Source organism: Thamnophis sirtalis, unplaced genomic scaffold, assembly GCF_051295495.1.
Source record: "Thamnophis sirtalis isolate CommonGarterSnake01/CBP01778 unplaced genomic scaffold, rThaSir2_p1.2 scaffold_1, whole genome shotgun sequence".
Classification (NCBI taxonomy): domain Eukaryota; kingdom Metazoa; phylum Chordata; class Lepidosauria; order Squamata; family Natricidae; genus Thamnophis; species Thamnophis sirtalis.
This window is the reverse complement of record NW_028261381.1, coordinates 136,685,574-136,706,770: the sequence shown is the minus strand read 5'-3', so window position 1 is coordinate 136,706,770 and position 21,197 is coordinate 136,685,574. Positions and strand designations below refer to the sequence as shown.

Sequence of the window (21,197 nt, the reverse complement as noted above, 5' to 3'; positions counted from 1 at the left end):
TACAAAGGTAACCTGTGCTTCTGGCAATCTCTGCATTCTTCAGCATTTTAATAACATTGGAAAATTGGTAATGCTAGTGATGAATGTGATGGAATCTTCACTGTTGACTTAGAATTGACAATAAGACATGTCTGCAATTTCCATTTAATCTTTCAGTATTTCTCATGAAGCTTACAAATTGAGGCAGTGGGTAAATCTTGGGAAAGCTCATGTCCTTGTGTCAGGTTTTATATAAGAGAAGCATAAAAAGAGAAATGGGATTTATCCTGTCTCCCTGCTGCGTGAATATCCCAAATCTTCTGAAATTTATATTTTATAGACTGTGGTTTCCTTTCCATTATATTCATAAATAGCCAAATATATTTTATTTGTGAGAGTCACTAGCGATATGGGAAAAAACAGATTATGACTCTAGCGAACTAAGTTAACTCAGAGATAACAATGACCGTTATTGCAATGACAATGACCGTTATTGCATTCTTGTAGATATTCTGATTATTTTTGTTTCTTTCCATGCAGTTGGAGATTGCTTAAAGTGAAAACTTTCAAATTTAATTAATTTTGTCTCAAACATTTTACTGGACAAATAGTGAAATATGTAAGAGTTCCCAGGATCAGCTGACTCAAGATTGTCAAGACTTGATGAGAGACTGAGCTTTTGATCAAAAGGGGATTCAAGTAAGTTATGAAGGAAATGATCTGTGCAAATAGTGCTTTGAATCAACTCACACTGATTCAAAGCATCAGCTTAACTCAGTGAATTGAAGGAACATAAATAAAATACAACTAAATCAATTCACATTCATTAGATATTTTCCTCACACGTGCACATGCACTTTAAGGCCTGAATTGGTCCTAATAGAGTCCATTCCTATTGGAGGCTCTATTTGAATTGATTTAGGTGTATGAATCAAATTTATCTTCTGAAATAATTTAAGCATTTACATTGACTCACACCTCACTCACACACCTCAGAAGAATATCTCTGCACATTGAACCATGTTCTATAATTCTCCCAATGTACATGCAGGTACTGGATTTCCAAAAGCTAGCAGAATTTTTTCCATATTCTGCTGGCCAGTTTTCATGCAATCCACCTTTCAGATTTTAAAACAAGATAAAACTGGGGATTGTACAATTATTGTTTGGTGTGTGTGCACATATGCACGCAAGCAGATAGATAGATAGATAGATAGATAGATAGATAGATAGATAGATAGATAGATAGATAGATAGATAGATAGATATAGATACTTCCAAATTCATAGTTCATTTATGAAAAGTTGGAAGGCATCTTGATATACTTTTCCCCCAGATCATTACCATCACAATCAATTATTGAGCACCCAAGGTTTTCCATTTTCCTCTAAGATTAGAATATGCACTTACTGTGCTGGTCCAATTTTCTAACTTGCCAACTTAATATTCATATGCATTTATTCTAGGTATTATCCATTGCTCTTCATTGATTGTAGAACAATTTGATCTTTTTGAAGCACAGATATTTATCCAGGTTGCCATATTTTAAGTTCCAAGATTTTTAGAATAACATGATCATAGTATTGTATTATCATTTTCCATCTTTTTCATAGTAAAATTTTTGTATCTTTCAAAAACACTTTTAAAAGATGATAAATTACTATTGAAGATGATCTCCTCAGCATGGTTGAAACTTCTGTATAAATAGATATTTAAAGAAGGAAAACCAAGGTTCTTCATGCATATAAGCATGGTAGCATGATAGCCCAGAGCTGAGATCCTCAAAATGAACCAAGGTAGAATCTTATCTACTCTCTTTTCCTCTTCTTTGAAGACCCATATGCCATCAAATGGAAAATGTGTTTCCATGGCAGACGTGATGTCAGTTTGATATTGATGATGCTCAAATCAGAATGGAATCTGAAAGGGGGCACCATCCTTTAAAATCTCATACAGAGCTGCAGGAAGCACAGCTGAATGAGGGTACCTGATGAAGAAAGAGGAGGTGGAAGAACAGATGACAAAGCTTTAGTAGTCTTGAGCTTTGTGTTGTCAAAGAAATGTGTTCTTTCCTCCCAGGTAAATTGCTTCTAAGTTGATGAAGCAGGAGAGACATTGAGTTTTGGAGCTGAAGTGTAAATATGTCTCCTGACACTTATAGCAAAATAGACCCAGATGACACCTCTTGGCTTTACTTCTCAGTCATCTTCTCGGCACATTGGGAAGTTGACAAAAGTGAAGACATTAAACTCTATCAGTATCGAGAAACACAAGAAAATGGCATAGAGGGTGAGCACATAGATGCCCAATTTCCTGTCAAGTTTCCATTTATTTATGTGGATCCCGCCAACCTGTAAGAACATGGGGAATGAATTATTTAAGATTGAAGGCAATATATATGTAGGCTAAAAAAAAATGAGAATTCAAATGAGAATTTCAGAAATCATACAAGGAAACTAATTTCCATGACCTTTACAACTGGAAAAACTCTAAATCCTATAATACAAAATGTTTGTGGAAGAGCTATTATAAAATCTATAGAGGGAAACAAGTGTTTTATGATCCATATGCTTAATTGATTTTTTTTAATTAGGTGACAATCTAGTACGTTGCTTTAAGTGTTGTACAAATATCAAGAAATAAGTCTCTTGGGATGCTTCATGGATTTCAATTAAAAGTTAATATAAAAAATTGCTAAGCTACCTGAACAAACTCTCTAAGAGTTCTAACTATTATATCTGATAGCTTCACTCTATCATCTGACACTATTTTTTTAATTCATCAAACTTTGATTTTATTCCATCCTTTTCCCCACTTTATATGTTGTTATGGGTTCTTCTCTGTATGCATATTGGACCTCAGTTTAAAGGATACAATAATTGTCAGTTTAACAGACAGTTTACTGTCTGTTAAAGTGAGTATGTGACACATTCTAGTGAGAGAGAAGTTCTCTGAGGATGAGCTCCAGCATGAATCCAAAAGCTTAGAAGACTATAACTCTGCTCCCGGTGATCAACCCAAATTGGATGTGACTACTAATGGTTGTCTTGTAAATCCATGAAATGCAGAAATTCTGGCACCATTTATGTCATTTAAGTATTTTTTCAAATTGATAGGACATAAATTCAAGTTCAACAGACAACATACCTGTGTTTCCCCCAAAATAAGACCCAGTCTTATATTTTTTTTGCCTCCAAAAGAGGCACCAGGACTTAATTTTAAGGGGATGTCTTCCACAGTCTCACTTCGTGGTGGCGGCACTGACAGCTCCACCTAGCATCGGAGCATGGGTGGATGCTGCTTGGCCACTTCTTTTGCAGCTGCTTGCCGCCGCTTGCAAATGGCATTCCCCGGCCTCCATTTTGCCATCAGAGGCCTTCAGGAAAGGCCTCTGTAGCTGAGAAACGGGCTCCTGATTGACATACAGAGCACACCCCGGCCTCATATTGCTGTCAGACTTCTTCAGGAAAGGGCTCTGCAGCCAATAAACAAGCTCTGGATTGATGCATGCAGCGCCCCCTGGCCTCTTTTTGCAATTTGAGGCTGTCAGGAAAGATCTCTGCAGCAAGAAACGAGCTCTGCGGGTGCCTCTGATGCTGAAACAGAGGTCAGGGGGCATCACACACATCCATCCAGAGCTTGTTTCTCATTTGCAGAGTCCTTTCCTGAAGGCCTCTACAGTGAAACAGAGGCAAGGAAGCACTGCACGCATCAATCCGGAATTCTTTTATCAGCTGCAGAGCCCTTTCCTGAAGGCATCTGATAGGGAAATGGTGGCTGGGGGTGATGCGCACAAGTGGCGGCAAGCGGCTGCAGAAGAAGTGGGCCAGCAAGGCAAGTGGCAGGGTGTACAAGGCCTGGTTGCAACTATCTGAAGGTAAGCAGCTCCACGCCCCGCATCCCCACCATAACTTGATTTTTACCCATGCGCCTTGCCCCACCCCATGCAACCAGTCACAACAGAGTGGGTGGGGGTCTTAACTAGGGCTTATTTTGGGGATAGAGCTTATATTGGGCACATGTGTAAAAATCAAGCTAGGGCTTATTTTCAGGATAGATCTTATTTTCGGGGAAACATGGTATCATCTGAATGTACTATTAAACCAGGGCTTTATTTTATACAAGCTTTTTAATACACATATTTTTGCAAGTTTTAAAGCAATTCATTTTTCCAATCAAAGTTGTAAATTATTTTTACAAATGTAAGTTTCTTAATAGTACAACTCATTTGTAAAGTCTGTTAAAGGGATATGTTGACTAAATAATAGTAGTTACATTTTGCATGGCAAATACAAGTTAATTATAAAATAAGTTTTATCTCATCTCTAGATAGGTTGTATTAATATGACTCGATGCAGAAATAGGTTAATTCATCAGTCTACTTACGGTAAGAGCTACAGACCCCAGGAGAAGCACAACAGAATAAACTAGTCCTTTGCTGTTTATCTTAACCTATGAAAATCAGAAAAGATAGTTTTAAAATACTTGCTACATCTCAAGAAAACAGTCACTAGAAAATATAAGATAGAGGATGTAAAAACAATACTCATAATTTCATTGCCAATTAAGTTCAACAGTCAATATCTGTTGAACAGAAGGAAACAGATTTCATCTTGCAAAATAGATTTACTTCAGAGGGAAGATCCATTTAGGAATCCAAAGTGCAAAGAAAACAGTTGAACATTTTTGAAGGGGGGCCATTGGTTATGATAATTATAACATTAGAGAGAACAATGTTAGTCAAAGGTAAAGAATTATACTGAGCATCTAATGGCAGATGGAAAGACCTTAAGAGACATAAGAAACAATTAAGAGATTTTTGTGAGATAGCATTGGTTCCTACTGGAGATTCTTGAGAAATATAAAACACATTGCAGAGACCTCTGTGTACCCATGCTTCTAAGATGTTTTGCCATCTTATTTCAGAACCAGCTGTAATCCTGGCCAAGAAAGAGGTATGTATGTTGTAGAAATAGTTTTATGGAATTTTTGTATATAGATTTGTGTAAAGATATTTAGGATAGCTTTTCTGAACCTTGACACAATTCCAATATGGCCTTACTTCAATTTCCAGCATAATTTCATTGTGTACACATGATTTACAATGACAATAAAGGCTATACTAATTGGCCATCATGGTCAAAGTTTTGCTGAATACACTGAGAGTTTTTGTCCCAGCTCACAATACATTTACAGATTATCAAGCTGGGGAAACTCAATTTCAACCAAACCATACCAAAATAATTGTTTTCTTCAATCATATTTTCTGTGACAAAAACTTTGAACAGATTTATTTACATCTGGATACATACGTATGAGCCATAATGAACTGCCATAGTCTGTAAACCCCATGGAAGTCCAAGCCCCACAAGAATGTCAAACACGTTGCTTCCAATTGTATTGGACACTGCCATGTCACCTAATCCTGAAAAACAAACCGTTCACAATTCAAGCTATTTCGATTTGTAAAATGATTTATTTTACAACAAGCAAAAGGCTACATCTCGAGGTAATGAATATAAACTGTAGACCATATATTGTCCAGGGTTCCCTACAATAATTCTTCACAGGGCCGATTATTTTTAATTGAGGGAGAGAAAAGGCATGTTAGCTGTACACTGTAAATGGGCTTAAAACCAAAGTATGTTATAATCTTGAGACACTCAAAGCGTTGACTACAGATGAAGGTCACGTACTATATTTGGAACCTCAAAATGTAACTCAATAAAATTAGTTCTGTTGAGCATACTTTAGTTTAGATTCCCACAGAGAACAAGGGGCCTCTTCCAACATTATGGGATTCTGTGTGGATTCTCACATAAAACAACACACCTCTTCCAATGTAATGATCCCATGAATTCTAATAAATTCTATGTGGAATTATTATTTTTTACAAATATCAAATCTGACTATTGATAAAGCACCAGCCTCATAAAGAAAAAATGGATAAAATCTAGTCTATTTTAACTCTTGAGACGGGAATAACAAGTGGATGGTGAGTTTGAGATTACTGCATTGATAAATTAATCAAACCAATAAATGGATTAAATTTACATGAAAGTATAAAACAGAGATTCCTGATTAATGAAGGGCAGTTCCCAAGCTTATTTTTACTTAAATATTTTTGTTTAAGCACCTGAGATTTAAGCAATTAAATCTACACAAAATTAATGCTAGTGAAATAAAACACCCTTTGATTATATATTACGCATTACATTTAAAGTAAGCAATCTTTTAAAAGAAGCTTATATAAGAGAAGGGAGGATAGTGTTTTAAATTGGTGTTTGTGATCCAAACTTTACTTATGAATTTGCATTACAAATAATAGATACAGAGTAAAATATTGAAAAGTCCAGCACCCCCTTATAAAAGGTGTACTAACACCTTCCTCTCTTGGAGATCTGTATCATTTCTCTCCCAACTATTAGTCAGTCCAAAGAATTGTAAATAGATTAGCTGTGCTTTTCAACTGATTTAAATATAATAGTGGGAATTGTGGATCACTGCATCTGGATCACCCCAAAATTCTTTTTCAAAAAGCAAATGGACTTTCTTGTGTTTCATTGAAGATGTTTCACTTCTCATCCAAGAAGCTTCTTCAGTTCTGAACTTGAATACTTCAGAACTGAAGAAACTTCTTGGATGAGAAGCGAAACATCTTCAAGGAAAAACAAAGAAAGTTCGGAAAAAGCTCTTTTGGGACAACCATAACCAGGATGACTGAGAATCTCCATAGACATGCCGCTGGAACAGTTGGTTGATTCAACTTTCATTTCTATTTAGATACACATCACTTCTTACACTGCATTCATCTGTTCATTTCCCATAATATTACATTTTTCCCAACCACAACCTAGTCTTCAGTTTTGCCATCAGTTTGTAATTTAAAAAAAAATGTATGGAAAATATCATGAATTGTTAAGCTCACACTTTCATTTAGACAATTTTATGTATTTCCAAAGCACAAAATTGTACAGTGGTTTGTAAGCAATTTCCTCCTACACAGTATTTTCTCCCAGGTGTCCCTTAACACAGACATATTTGTATGCAGGTTTTGCTAATCAATTTTGTACACATTTTAATCAGAGGACTGTAATTTAAAATTAAGAAAACTGCAAAAACTGAAGGATGCTTGCATTCTGATTCAGGTATTAATTTAGGCAATTCAAATTACATTAGACTGTGTTGAAAAACCTGAATGAAATGAATGTGATCTTAACAATCTCAGCCCCATCTCTACATCAATAATGAAAGAGCTCTGCTTACTGATGTAGAAAACAAGCACAGCATTTATCTGAAATCAGTGCAGGCCTTACCTTGTCTTGCTACTATTAAACTGGCCATGCAGTCTGGTACACTAGTCCCTGCAGCTAGGAAAGTAATGCCCATGATAACATCAGGAATCCCAAGAGTATAACCAATCACTGTTACCTGTGCAACAAAGGAAAACAAGTTGTTGAAAACAATAAGAACATTCTGACTCTTAGACCTTCTTTAACTGCTTGAGCAAATGAGTGTTAAAAGGAACCAAGACACAACCAAACATAAGAATTTCTAATGCTACAAGAAATTAGCAGCCATAAACAGACTATGTAGAACATATTCCTAAATCTAATATCTTCCATACATGTTGAATTTCAACTCATACTTGCAAAGGTCATGCCTGCTAGCTGTGACAGCAACTCTAGGCCAATATCTGCAGAAGGCCAATCCTAGGACACAGTAAAAATGTTTTGCAATTTCTAGGGATAATCTGTTGTGTATATGTATTGATGTGTTGTCTGGATTACCCTCTTTTAATTGCCATGTATTTCCCTTTTTTAACATTAATTTTATTACATTTATATTTACGGGGTATTTTTATGTTAATTATTTTGGGAGCTGCCAAGAGTCATTTGGAATCAAGGAGCATCAAAACCAAATCAATAAAAACTGAGGACAAAAAAGTTGGGTTTTTTTTTCTCTTTCCTGTTTCATTTTTTCTTTTCAGTGTCCAATGAATGTGCATAATGCAGAAACTATGCATGATCATGATGTTTTACTTAGTTATGTCTAAACTGGTTCCACTGGAACTTCAAAATTTCAAACTATTTATCCTCAAGGAATATTTTTTTTCTCTTCCATGAAGCAGGAATTTAAAGAAAGCATAGAAATTAATGTACATGGGTAAATCTAGTAAAATTTGAGTTCAAGTCCACACTTTGTCATGAAGTTCATGGGGTTGACTATAGATTAACCCCAATATTACATCCAAAATTACCACATGGGATTTATTTCTTTGAGGATTAAAGTAGCAAGAAACATTCATATAGTCTGTCCTGTGTTGTTTAGGTTAAACTGGAATTAATGAATTGGTACAAATTGAGATTAATAGTACACAGTTTTCCTGATAGAATGCTCCATGAGTCCATATTTGGTCTCTAATTCTAAGAATTCCTAACAGCATGAGCAATAACTATCTGGGCTTTTCTAGAATTTGTAGATCTAGCATATCTAAAGGATACCAGATTGAGATTAAGACTGGATTAAAAATCAAATAGTAATCCAATGAATAATCCCACCACCATCAGCTCTGAGAAAAGAAGGATCTCCACCTGGCCTTGCCTGAAACCCAAATGTGGGACTGTGATACAAGATTTATTTTTCCTAGTTATTGAAAAAGATGCCAATCAGGTCAGTGTCTGCCTTTGTGAGTTGATTAACAGATTGTCTTAACAGGCTCCAGAATGCTAGTTAAATTGGAGGGCAAGTTACGGCGTTTTCCAGTAACATAAATATTTGGTAGGTATGTTAGAAAAATGAAGGAAAAAAAGTTTTTTAAAAAGGAGGTTTAGGTTTTAAGTGTCACAATGATTTCTTTAATAAAAGACATATTTGAATGCTGATATTGCACACATCAAACATTTGCTTTGCTTTCTTTCAGTTAGATTCAAATAGTCATGTTCTTCATTATTAGTGTTGTGGCCCACTGACAGCCAGCAGAGCTGGAAGAAGTGTCAAACAGTGAGGAGGTTTGGGAGGAACATGGGCCAGTCTTGGGGTTGAGGAAAGCTCAGAAGTGCATCTGAGGCAGTGAGGCAGAAGAACAGCTGGAGCCTGTTCCCAGTGTGCGCATGCACAGAGCTGCCAGAAGACAAAAACATCTAAGAAATCAGGGTCCACTTAAGAGTCAAGCCACACCTTGGAGGTTATTGGCCCCTCCCAGAGGAAACACAAGAGGAATGAATGGGGAGTGGGCTTTTGCAGGAAACAATGTTTATTTGGTCTGGAAAGTTCGGTTTGTGATTATAAGAGACTCTGTGCCAAGTTTTGCTTTGCCCTGTGTTTGAAAACTAGCTATCTGGCAGCGCTCTAAATGAGATAAGGTGTGTGTGGATAAACATTCCTTGGAAAAAAGCCTTGCTGACTGTGAATGAAAGGAATTCACAGTCCTTTAAATAAAAGAGGTTTTGTCGGGACCAAAATTTTGCTTCTTGCTTTCTAAGGAAGCCTGGGTCAGAACAACTATTGCCTTTGTTTTCTACCTAACTTCATAAAAATATTATCTTAATCAACCTCCCCCTCCCCCCCCCCAAATATCTTTGCAATCACTCACCATCCACACCATAAAGTAGGAAAACAAAGCAATCCATAATGTGGAAAAGAGAAATGTCACCATGAAAAAGTTTTCCCAGCGTGGCTTGCTGCAGTTTGGGATGGTGAAAAAGAGGAGAAGTATCAGTGGCCAGGTCAGGATCCATTTGACTTTTTCCATTTTTCCTTCTGGGGAGAAAAAGAAAAGGGAACCAGTTTGTTGATGTACACTGCTGTACTCTTATGCACTAGAGCAGGTTAGAAGGAAATAAAGCCAATATTGCAGTTGTCTATTTTAGTAGAGAAGAAGGTATAGGAAGAAAGGGGACCCAAATCCTCTCCCCAGTTTAATGGAGTTTGCTTGGGGAGAGGGACAGCATGTCTGAATTGTGCTACATTGACTGCTCCTGTTTTTGTAAAGAGCAGTGGTACTTGTAGTAAGGACATCTTGAAAAGCAGGCAAGATATTGACATGCTTGGGATTACAGGTACCGGTAGTCCTTGATTTTTGACCACAATTGAGCCCAACATTTCTGTTGCTAAGTGAAGCTTTTGTTAAGCTAATATCTCAAGACCTAAAATGGATACCTAACATCAAAAACGTCATCAAAAAAGCACAACAAAGAATGTTCTTTCTGCACCAACTCAGGAAGCTCAAACTGCCCAAGGAGATGCTGATACAGTTCTATAGATAAATTATTGAGTCTGTCATCTGCACCTCTATAATTCTCTGGTTTGGTTTTGCAAACTTCAGATAATCAGAACTACAGAAAAAACAATTACTGCCAACCTGCCTTCCATTGAAGACCCATACACTGATCCCTCACATCCTGGACATAAATTGTTTCAACTCCTACCCTCAAAACGATACTATAGAGCACTGCACACCAAGAGAACTAGACACAAGAACAGTTTTTTCCAAATGCCATCACTCTGCTAAACAAATAATTCCCTCACCATTGTCAAACCATTCAATAAGGCTGCATTACTCTTACTATTAGTCTTCTCATCATTCCTATCACCCATCTCCTCCCACTTATGACTGCAGGACTGTACCTTTGTTGCTTGTATCCTTACAATTTATATTGATATTGATTGTTATGCAGCATATGCACCAAAGACAATCACACTTGGCCAATAAAGAATTCTATTCTATTCTGTTCTATTCTATTCTATTCTGCGTTTTACCCCCTTTTTTCTTCACATAGTTGTTAAGTGAATCACTGCAGTTGTTAAATTAGCAATACAGTTTTTAAGTGAATCCGGCTTCCCCATTGACCTTTGCTTGTCATAAGATCGTAATAGGTGATCACATAATCCAGTGGTGGGTTGCAGGCACTACGCTCCGGTACGGGCGTACTGGAGCCAGCCTGGAGCACCGGATATTGTTCTGATACGGTGCTCTGGAGGGCTCACCCGAGCTCCTTAGCTGTGTTTTAAAGTTTATGCGTGTGGCGCGTACAGTGCCTGTGCAATGCTCTGCGGAGCAGCTGGAGCATCACCGAGGTGCTAAGATGCATGCGCTCGCTGCATGCATGTGCCCCATTTTAACTATACCGGTTGGAACGGGATTTGAAACCCACCACTGACATGATCCCTAATGTCATAAATGTCATTTGCCAAGTGACTGAATTTTGATCACTATGAGGATGCTGCAATGGTTCTAAGTGTGAAAAATGGTCATAAGTCATTTTTTCAGTGCCATCGTAATTTCGAATGGTCACTAAATGAATTATTATAAGTTGAGGACTAGCTGTATATGAAGAAATATAGTAGCCAGCTAAATAAACAGTCTTACCTCCATTCTCCACAGGGATGGGATTCAAATTTTTTTACTACTGATTCTGTGGCCGTGGCTTGGTGGGCATGGCAGGGGAAAGTTACTGTAAAATCCCCATTTCCTCCTGATCATCTGAGACTCAGGAGGCAGAGAATAGATGAGGGCGGGGCCAGTCAGAGGTGTTAATTTACTGGTTCTCCAATTTCGGCTACTGGTTCTCCAGAACTGGTCAGAACCTGCTGAATACCACCTCTGATTCTCCACATTTTTTGTTAACCATGTGTTTCCTTCGCGAAATCTACTTGATCCTTTGGGCTTTGATATCCAGAAATGTAGATTTCATTCCTTTCCCCCCCTTAAATCACAATCCTTAAATTATTATCATTGGTCACACAGTATGATTAAAATAAATGGTTGGTCACACAGTCAACCAGATGTTTAGATTGGATTTGGCATTTTTATCATATTGTTATTATTACTACCGTTATTATTACTACTGCTGCTGCTACCATTATTACAAAAAAAACCTACAGCATTTCACATACCCAAGTACTCTCTGCTCTAAAAAGCAGGCTAATCTTCCTAAGAAAACTGCAGAGACTCGTGCAGACTGTCACTAGGAATCAAGACTGACCTGAAGGCACTAAACAAAAACAAACCACAGATCCTTTTAAAAAACCTGTTTATTTAAACCATTTAAACCAGTGGTCTCCAACCTTGGCAACTTTAAGACCTGTGGACTTCAACTCCCAGAGTTCCTCAGCCAGCAAGACTTAAAGTTGCCAAGGTTGGAGACCACTGATTTAAACCATACTGAAGATATTTGGAAGAACGCGAGAATAAACATTTGGGAAAAGCAAAGAGAAAATAATAATAATTGTAATTGTGATGCAATTGCAGTCGCAAAGGAAAAGAGTGTTACAGTTTGGAGTGATTTAAAAAAAAGGATCCCTCTTCCCAACCAATGGTCCTAGAAAGAGAGAAACCTTTTCCAAGACACTTGCCAATCGAAGTCATAATGTCTCACTAGAAGAGGCAATCATTTAAATAAGCAAGACCTTCTTTAGGATGTTAAAGGGTATTTAGGATGCTAAAGAATAAAACCAGTAAGTATTCTAAACTGAGACTAGGAAATAAACAGCAACCAAGGAAAAACATCCATTGTGGGATTGATGGGATTTTGATACAATCGGCATTGTGAAGTTTTTGCAGGCTCTTCAAAGGCAAAGTGAAACCATTCAGTTAATGAACAAATATATCTTCCTACTGGTTAACTATGTGCATAGACTGAGGTCCTTTTTGAAGAAATGCTTCAATCTGCCATTGCTTTGGGAGTAGCATTGCTCTGAGACAGGGGTGGGTTCTGGCCGGCTTTACTGCCAGTTTGCTCATGCTTGTGCTTTTGCGTGCACAAAATTGTTCTGCGAATGCACAAAACACAAAAACAAGATGGTGGTGGCGACTGTGAAGACTGGGGAACCGGTTTGGGGGTGTGGCAAGCCTGGGTTGCTGCCAGTTCCAGTGACCCAGGCCGCCATACCAATACCAGTTCAGCCGAACCGGGCTGAACTGATAGGAACCCACCTCTGCTCTGAGAGTACTCTACAAAGCAAAAGTTGTTGTGTTCTTCCCATTGTTCTATTTGCCTTCTCTGGCACAGTGAGTTGTCAACAGAGGCTGCTACATGTACCTATTATATGTGCGAAGACTTTTTCTAACTAATGGAAGAATCCCAGAGCATTGGCATGAAGCATTTCAACAAGGCAAATTGGATAAGAAAGCAGGGGTGGGCTTCAAAATTTTTAGCAAGGGGTTCTCTACCAGGTTGCTGGGTGGAGGTGGCCATGGCCTAGTCAGCCTCTTGCATCATGGGGGTGGGTGTTTTTGCCCTCTCCGGACTCCAGAGGCTTTCCTTGAGCCTCCAGGAGGGCAAAAACGGCCTCCCCAGGCTCTGGAGACGCTCTGGAAGCTGGAAACGGGCCCATTTCTGGGCTTCTTAAACTTCCGGTAGACCCGTTTTTCACCCTCCTAGAGCCTCCGTGTGCGCCTTGCACTTACCTGCATCCACTTACCGCATAGGGACTCCTGGGAGGGGTGGGGTGGGCGGGGACAGCTAGGAGTGGGATTTGGGGGTTCTCCAAACTGCACAGAATCTTAGTAAAGGTTCTCCCGAACCCCTGCAAAACCCCATCAGCCCATCCCTGTAAGAAAGATAAGGTGGACCCCAGGACAGAAAAGTCCTCTTCAAGATAAGTTGTGGCCCCTACTTTCTACAGTCTCCTGTTCAATTCTTCTCCAGCTTGTGCATTTATATTAACTGGTTATTTTGTAGAAAAAATGAAGCAGAGTGTTTTCTATCACTAAAAACAACCATAACAACAGAGTTAAAATAAGAGAAAATGAATAATGAATGGCTCTCATTCAGGAAAGCAACACTGGGGCAATCTTCAGTATACAGCTAAGAGAGTATTAATTCTAATTTACCATCGCATTTCAAGCAATGATCAGCAAGAGACCATGAAATGAGCAGAACACTGTTTCCAGGCTAGATAGCCATTACTGCACTTAGATTTGTCTAAAGTGACATAAATTGGATCTAAAAGGAAATACAGAAAATATAAGATCACAATGGCCAAAGTAAGCTTATGGTTCTCTTTATTTCTTTCCTAACATCAGTGTGCTTCTGCCAGGGAATTTAGCTGGGTTACCCACTATTTCTAGGTATAATCTGAAACTTTAGTACCTGGCTATGATCAATTTTCCAAGCTGTCATTTCTAACTCGAGACTACAGCATTTTATAAATCAATAGCTACACCAAAATTATCCAGAAAGCAGACTGGAACAATTTTCTAACAAACAGAATTGTTCTATGAAATGTTCTTATATTCTCCTCAAATTCCTAACGGTTCCTAGCACTTTCTAAAATGTTCAAATCAAGCACTGAAAAAGAAATAGTTTTTACAAAGATTCCATATGACTATTTTCTCCCTGTTAACTTGTTCTAGTTAGTCAACAGATTCTTCAATGTCCAATTTAGGGATGGGGATAATTATTTTTAAAAAGCTAGTAGCATCCTGATGATTCAGTTCTACTTTTCACAGACATAGAGCATTTACATACAAACCTTTAAAAAAAAGACCCTTTACTAGAGGAAGAATTAAAGCACAAACCTACCTTTTCTCTTTCCAATCATGTTCCGACCAGAAAATAAAATAAATCTTAATCCATGGCCACAATACTATAGTAAGGTAGATTCCCCAGAAATATATCTCTTTATGTTCAGTATGTAGCATTTGATATAATATCAGTTTATCAGAGCAGTTACTTTGTATCAGAATTGTATGCATTTTTTATGCAGTCTGTATGCTTTTCAATAGCTGCCTTGCAAATTTTGAGACATGCACATTCCAAAGAGTAGCCTTGTTCCTCAAGCATTCCTAATCATATCCAATTGCCTGGATCAAGGGTACATGAATTAAGGGCTACTTGTTGCAAGCAGCCTCTAAAAATCCTGGCTGCAGCCTCCACATAATTTCGCCATTCTTTATATTCCCACCAAATTAAAATGCCTATTCTGGCAGAAGAAAATTGTTGAATATATGGGAAATAACTTTCTGAAGTCCATTAAATCAAAACAGCCGCTTATCTAGCCTCTTTCCCAAACCCATATTCTATTACAGTTGCTCTTGAATGTTGTCAGTGACACACACAAAAATTAACAAGTTAACAAGTAATATTTTTTTAAATACTGAACATCAAATAAAAATATGCTAGCAGTATAAACCAGCAGCTACAGTCATAATTTAGTCTACTACACTTTCTGAAAATAGCAAGATGGGGAAAAATGAAATCTCTCCCACTTCGAGGACTCTAAACAAATTGGGGGGAAAATGAAATGAAACAAGAATCAGATACCAACAAAGCAATTTGTTATGTTATGTATAGACCGAGGATCAATCATCAGCCAAAATTGCAGTTTGATTTTGAATGTTGCTAGTAATTACTTTCAACCTTAAAGTGCTGCAGAATGTTTCCGTTTTTTTTCTGCCACTACACTACAGTGATTTGTTTTTGGGGATTACATACCATTTTATTAAGGTGACCAGATTTTCAGATTGGTAAAGATGGACACCATTGACCGGGGGGGGGGGGGGGGGGCTTGATTAAAAATTTTATATTTTCTCAAAATGTCACAAAAAGCGATTACAAGACCCCAGGAGACTGAAACCATCATAAATACGAATCTGTTGACAAACATCAAAATTTTGATCACGTGACCATGAGGATGCTGCAATGGTCGCTAAGTGTGAAAATGGTCACTAAGTGTGAAAAATGGTCATCAGTCACTTTTTTCAATGCCACTGTAACTTTGGTCACTAAGCCCATTATATCACCTTTCTTGCCACAGTTCTTAAGTGAATAACTGCAGCTGGTATTTTGTATTTTGGATAGAATCTTTTTTTAAATTGTCTTAGACTATTTTAAAAAAGATTCTATCCAAAATACAAAATACCAGCTGCAGTTATTCACTTAAGAACTGTGGCAAGAAAGATGGTATACAAATGACCAAAGTTACAATGGCATTGAAAAAAGTGACTGATGACCATTTTTCACACTTAGCGACCATTTTCACACTTAGCGACCGTTGCACTCACTTTTTTCAATGCCTTTGTAACTTTGTTCACTAAATGAACTGTTTGAAAGTTAAGGCTAGCTTGCATTATAATGCGTTATGCTAGCTTACATTTTCAAGAGAGAGAAGCTAAACTCCTTGTTAGAATTGAAATAGAAATGAGTAGAGTAGAGTAGAGTAGAGTAGAGTAGAGTAGAGTAGAGTAGGAGTAAAGTAAAATAGAATAGTTTATTAGCCAAGTGTGATTGGACACACAAGGAATTTGTCTTTGGTGAATATGCTTTCAGTATACATAAAGAAAAATAAAATAGTAGGATAGTGGGATCCTTGCTGCACCAAGCTCAGAAAGCAGCGATCCCACCGTCTCCCCCACACCTCCTTCTCCCTCTCGTTCTCTTTTTGGGGGGAAGGAGGAGAAAGGACAAAAAGGAGAAAGAGGTAGAAATGGCTGCAGGGAGAGTGGCGCCCAAAAGAAGCGGGCAAAAAAAAAACCTTCCGACAGCTGAGCCGCTTGGCCCTGGACTGAGCCTCCTCCTTGCCGTGCCGCCAGAAAGTCCTCGCTCTCCCTGCAGAAAAATGGCACGCATCAGCGCACAGGAGGGGAGGGAGCTTTGCCCCTCGTCGGAGCCGAGCGGAGAGAGGGAAACCACTGCCCTCTAAAGGCCACATCGGGAACGACACTTCAGAGAAATAAAAACTTTTTTTTTTAACAGCGTCCTTTTAAAAATTGTTTTCTTTCTTTTGGAAAATCGTGACTTTTTGAACACGCTGCGGGACACGGGTCAAATTATTAAAAATCGTGACTGTCCTGCCAAAAGCGGGACGTCTGGTCACCTTGCATTTTATAGCTAAAATGGTTACACTGGCTCAAAACAAGCTGAAAAACATGAATTCTGGGAGTTGAAGTCCATACATCTTAATGTTTCTGGGGTTTAGAAACACTGTTCCAGAAGACCTAAGAAATGATTCTACAAGTCTGTCCCAAAGGGGCTTTTTCAAAAGGCAACTGGACATTCTCTTTTTTATATTCCTTGCAGTCATCTAGTCATTAAATCTTCCCATTCTCCATCATTCAGTGAGAACTGAAAAGCTTCCTAGATGAGAAGCGAAACATCTTCAAGGAAAAACAAAGAAAATCCAACTGCCTTTTGAAAAAACATATTTGGGACAACCATGACCTGGTTTATTGAGAATCTCCATAGATATTCCATAGGTCAACTCCAGTTTTCCACTAAAACAGTGTTTTTCAAACTTGTCAACTTTTAGGTTTGTAGACTTCAACCCCTAGGATTCCCAACCCTAATGGAAAAAAAATGGCATTCTTTTTTGCAGCTCTAATTCTTTGGCAGGGTTTTCCTAGAGAAATGTTCTTGCTCTCTTGTTTATTCCATAACGTGCCTTGAATATTTACCTGGTGGTGAAAATGGAGACTGGGCAATGTGTCCTGCTTCCTCTTGGTTCTCAGCATGGATGGCCCCATTTTCAATATTCTCATGTCTTCCATTCTGAATCAACTGGCCATTGGAAGAATGAATTAGACGCTGACGCTAAAATGTACAGAAAAAAGCCCAATGACTCTAAGAGCAACCTGCTCTTTAAACACCTGGATGCAGTTTGTTTATTTATTTACCTGGGCTTTTAAATTCTAAGAAGTTAGTATTCTAATTATTATTATTATTAAATAATATTATAATATATTATTAAATAATAATAATATAAATTAATATTATTTATTATTAGCCAACAGCATTGTTACATTAGCCAGGAGACTACACTGCAATTGCAGAGTAGTAATTTGGCTACCAAGGTACAAGCTCTGTTGTAGGAATCAATCGTGCGCTTCCCATGGTGTACCACACCAGAAAGAGAGATGAGTGGCTCTTCCTGCAGCATCATCCTCTCCCTCCTCCAGAGCCGCCTTGCAAAGGAGAGACGCAGCCAGGAAGGCTCAGAGGGCAGGAATCGGACTGCCTGCATGGAGAGCCGGCTCATCCACCCACCAAAGTGGTACCTATTTCAGTTACTCATATAAAACATACTTTTGAACTGTTAGGTAGACAGAAGCTAAAGCGAGTGATGGGAGTTCACCCCGACTCATAGCGCTAGGACTCGAACCGCTGGAGCAGAAACCATCTCTAGCATCAGCCACTCCTGTGTATTTTAACAGTAAGTCCTTACTTTTGAAAATATTTTCCCATCAACCAGCATGAGGATTTATTTCTTTTTTTTTAATAGCTTCAATTTACAAATTGAAATTTTCAATGAATTTTATTGAAATGTATGTAATTCCAATTTTGTTTAATTGACTTTGATTTTAATTTCAATTGTTAATGTAATTCAATTACAAATATAATTCATGAAATATTTCAATATGCAAATTGAGAGATAAATACATGCATTTTTTGAGAGCTCTGAATTAATTCACACTATGAATTAATTATTTTAAGAACAGAACATAGTAAGAATTAAATTACTAGGACTCGTAAAAAGTAATCAACTAAGCTAGTAAACATGCTAATTATTTTCTCCACTCTGGACTCACCTCATTAATAATTAACCTGCTTGCCATCCGTAGTCTGGTTCTTGGCCCAAATTTATTGGTAATCATTATTCGCAAGCCAGCTTCAGGGAAACGGTATTTCGGAGGACTGGAACAAATAATCTCATCGACCATCACCACAGAATTGCGTCCAGGCTCTTGTGTTCCTTTCACTAGTGACCACAATGCCAATTAATAATTACAATTTTCTATACTTTTTGCCACATTTGTTTATAATGCCCCTTTTGAGTAACTCAGAGGGTGTGTAATCTGATGCTTAAAAAAACAAAAACCAATTCAATTTCTCATCTGTAGCCAAAATAGGATTCATGTCAAATAGGACATTTTGCTATATATGTCCGTTTATTTTCAGAAAGTATATTGGCTTTATGAGGAAATAAACTGTTTTCCTCTTAGACTATGTTCCTTGCTCTTGAATCTTCTTGTTTTATATTTCAAGAGTAGTATTACTACAATGATTATCTCTCTGTGTATACATTATGGCTATATGCTTACTGTATGCTGGCTACATAGCAGCTACACAATTTCCTTAAATTTCTTAAAATGTAACATTTCTTTGTGATAATCAAATAAACAGATTCATTAGCCTCGTTTCCTTAAGAATCAAATATCTAAACTTTCAGGTTATATTTAAAAGAAAACTGTCTGTTCTTGTGTATCTACTTAAAGGTAAGTAGGGTTAAGCCCGACTAGTACTTGGAAGATGATACCAAAAGCAACAACAAAAAACCCTAGAAATAAGACAAAAATAACTACTTCCTTATTTCTGCCCAGAAAACTCTTTTATACTATACTGACTTCTGTTGTAGGCCAAGAGATGTAACATGCAGTTGTAAGTATTAATAAAAGGAAGCAACAATCAATGCACGAAAACAAACAACAAACGCTATCAGCTAGAAAGAGCGAGCACAATAAGGCTGAGCAGACAGGAGACATATGTGTTAGAATACACATTGCAATACACAGTCAATTTATTTATGTTAAAAAGAAAAGAATTAGTTTGTTAAAACCAACCAACCATTAGTACATAATAGTCAATTTGAAGGCATGAACATCCGAGGAAAACATTCATTCAAGCTACACAATTAAAGATGATTCTCCAGAAAAATCTCACACATGACAACTGCAAGTCTGTGATTTCAAAAGAAAAAAGACAGAAAAGGTAATCAAGGAAAGAGCTTAAAATGATTATTTTCTTTTGGGTTATGAATTATGATTAGAACAATGTTTTCCACACCTTCACCATGAATTCTGATGGCAGGTTCCTGCTGTTGCAATGAGATTCAGGCTTGGCTGGACAAGTAAGCAAGGAAGATTCCAGAAGATCACATTCACTTTTGGTTGTGTATAACCAATTTTTCACTTTGCTAAACAACTAATTCCCACAACACTTTCAAATTATTTACTAAGACTGTATTTCTATTCTTCTTCTCATCCTTCCTAATACCTATCTCTTCCCACTTATGACTATAGCCATGTTGCTTGTACGTATATTTACAATTTATATTGTTTTATTTGTTTCCTAGTATGATTTAATTGCTTATTGGTAACCTATGACTATCACTAAGTGCTGTATCTTATGATTCTTGATGAATGTATTATATTTTATTTTTCTTTATGTACACTGAGAGCATGTGCACCAAAGACAAATTCCCTGTGTGTCCACTTGGCCAAAAAAGAATTCAATTCTTTAAAACAAATTACCTAATTTACACTTGCAGGTTAATGGACATGAAGAAATGGGAATTTAGCAACCTGAGGATGAAAAATTTGTGAGCTGCTGAGGGCAGATTATCCACTATATAAGCCATTACATAATTGCTAGTATAATAGGAAACAGGACTAAAGATTTCACTTTTCCATTTCTCCAGCTCACACATAAGCAATGCCTTTGGAATGAGGGTACTGATACTATGATTTGTAAACAAATCCTGACATACGTACAGGAAAAGGTTAGAATATGCAGGGATCAAAAGCATTTTTGTCCAGCCTCTTTTGGATTGGTTAACAATAATACCTGCTATTAAAAAAGATGCTCTATGATTAGAAATGGCATCTACCCATTTATTTGCAGAAACAGGTAATTACAATTATGGAAACATTGCAAAAAGACATATATTTTTGCTTAAATAATTATACAATGGCTTTTGACTGTGTATACTATGACAGTGGATAAATCACCGTGGATAAAACATGGGTGTACTGGACAAATTCATTAGCCTGCTGAAGAAGCCGCAGTTCAAATGAATCATGGTGCAATGAAATGATTAAAAATTAGAAGAGGACTACATTTTATTTATTTAACTTATATGCAGAATATATCTTAAAAATGCTGAATTAGAAGACAAATATTTGTTAAATGGGAAGAGGCAAGAGAAAGCAAGAATATTAATCTCTATAGATGACTTGGAGGCATTTATAAGAAATCTTATTAAAATTGCTGGAGAAACATCAACAACTTTAATATGCTGATGATACCACTTTGAGGGCTGGAAATAAGGAAAACTAAACAGGACTTTATTAAAGATGGAAAAGAGTGAAAAAATCTCATTTTCTTCTCAATATTACAAAAGCCCCTAAGAGTAAGTCAATCTAGTATAAAAAAAGAAATTCTACTTTTACTTTTATTTTACTTTTTTAGACCCAAAAATTCACTGCAATACTGGTAGAA

General features: G+C 37.3%; 1 protein-coding gene across 2 annotated transcripts in view; it reads right to left on the bottom strand.

Annotated features, from left to right (window-relative positions):
* Window positions 1-462: 462 nt before the first annotated feature.
* The window catches only part of SLC24A4 (solute carrier family 24 member 4), a 131,417-nt gene continuing 110,682 nt past the window's right edge, over window positions 463-21,197 (bottom strand). For both annotated transcript variants that reach the window (XM_087725681.1, XM_087725685.1), the window contains exons 11-17: window positions 18,509-18,678; window positions 17,378-17,513; window positions 9,575-9,741; window positions 7,296-7,410; window positions 5,292-5,404; window positions 4,366-4,431; window positions 463-2,330 (exon numbers count right to left, since the gene is read on the bottom strand). In XM_087725681.1, coding sequence (XP_087581807.1) covers window positions 2,178-2,330; window positions 4,366-4,431; window positions 5,292-5,404; window positions 7,296-7,410; window positions 9,575-9,741; window positions 17,378-17,513; window positions 18,509-18,678 — 920 coding nt within the window. In that variant the 3' untranslated portion in view covers window positions 463-2,177. The remainder of the gene's footprint in view (window positions 2,331-4,365; window positions 4,432-5,291; window positions 5,405-7,295; window positions 7,411-9,574; window positions 9,742-17,377; window positions 17,514-18,508; window positions 18,679-21,197) is intronic.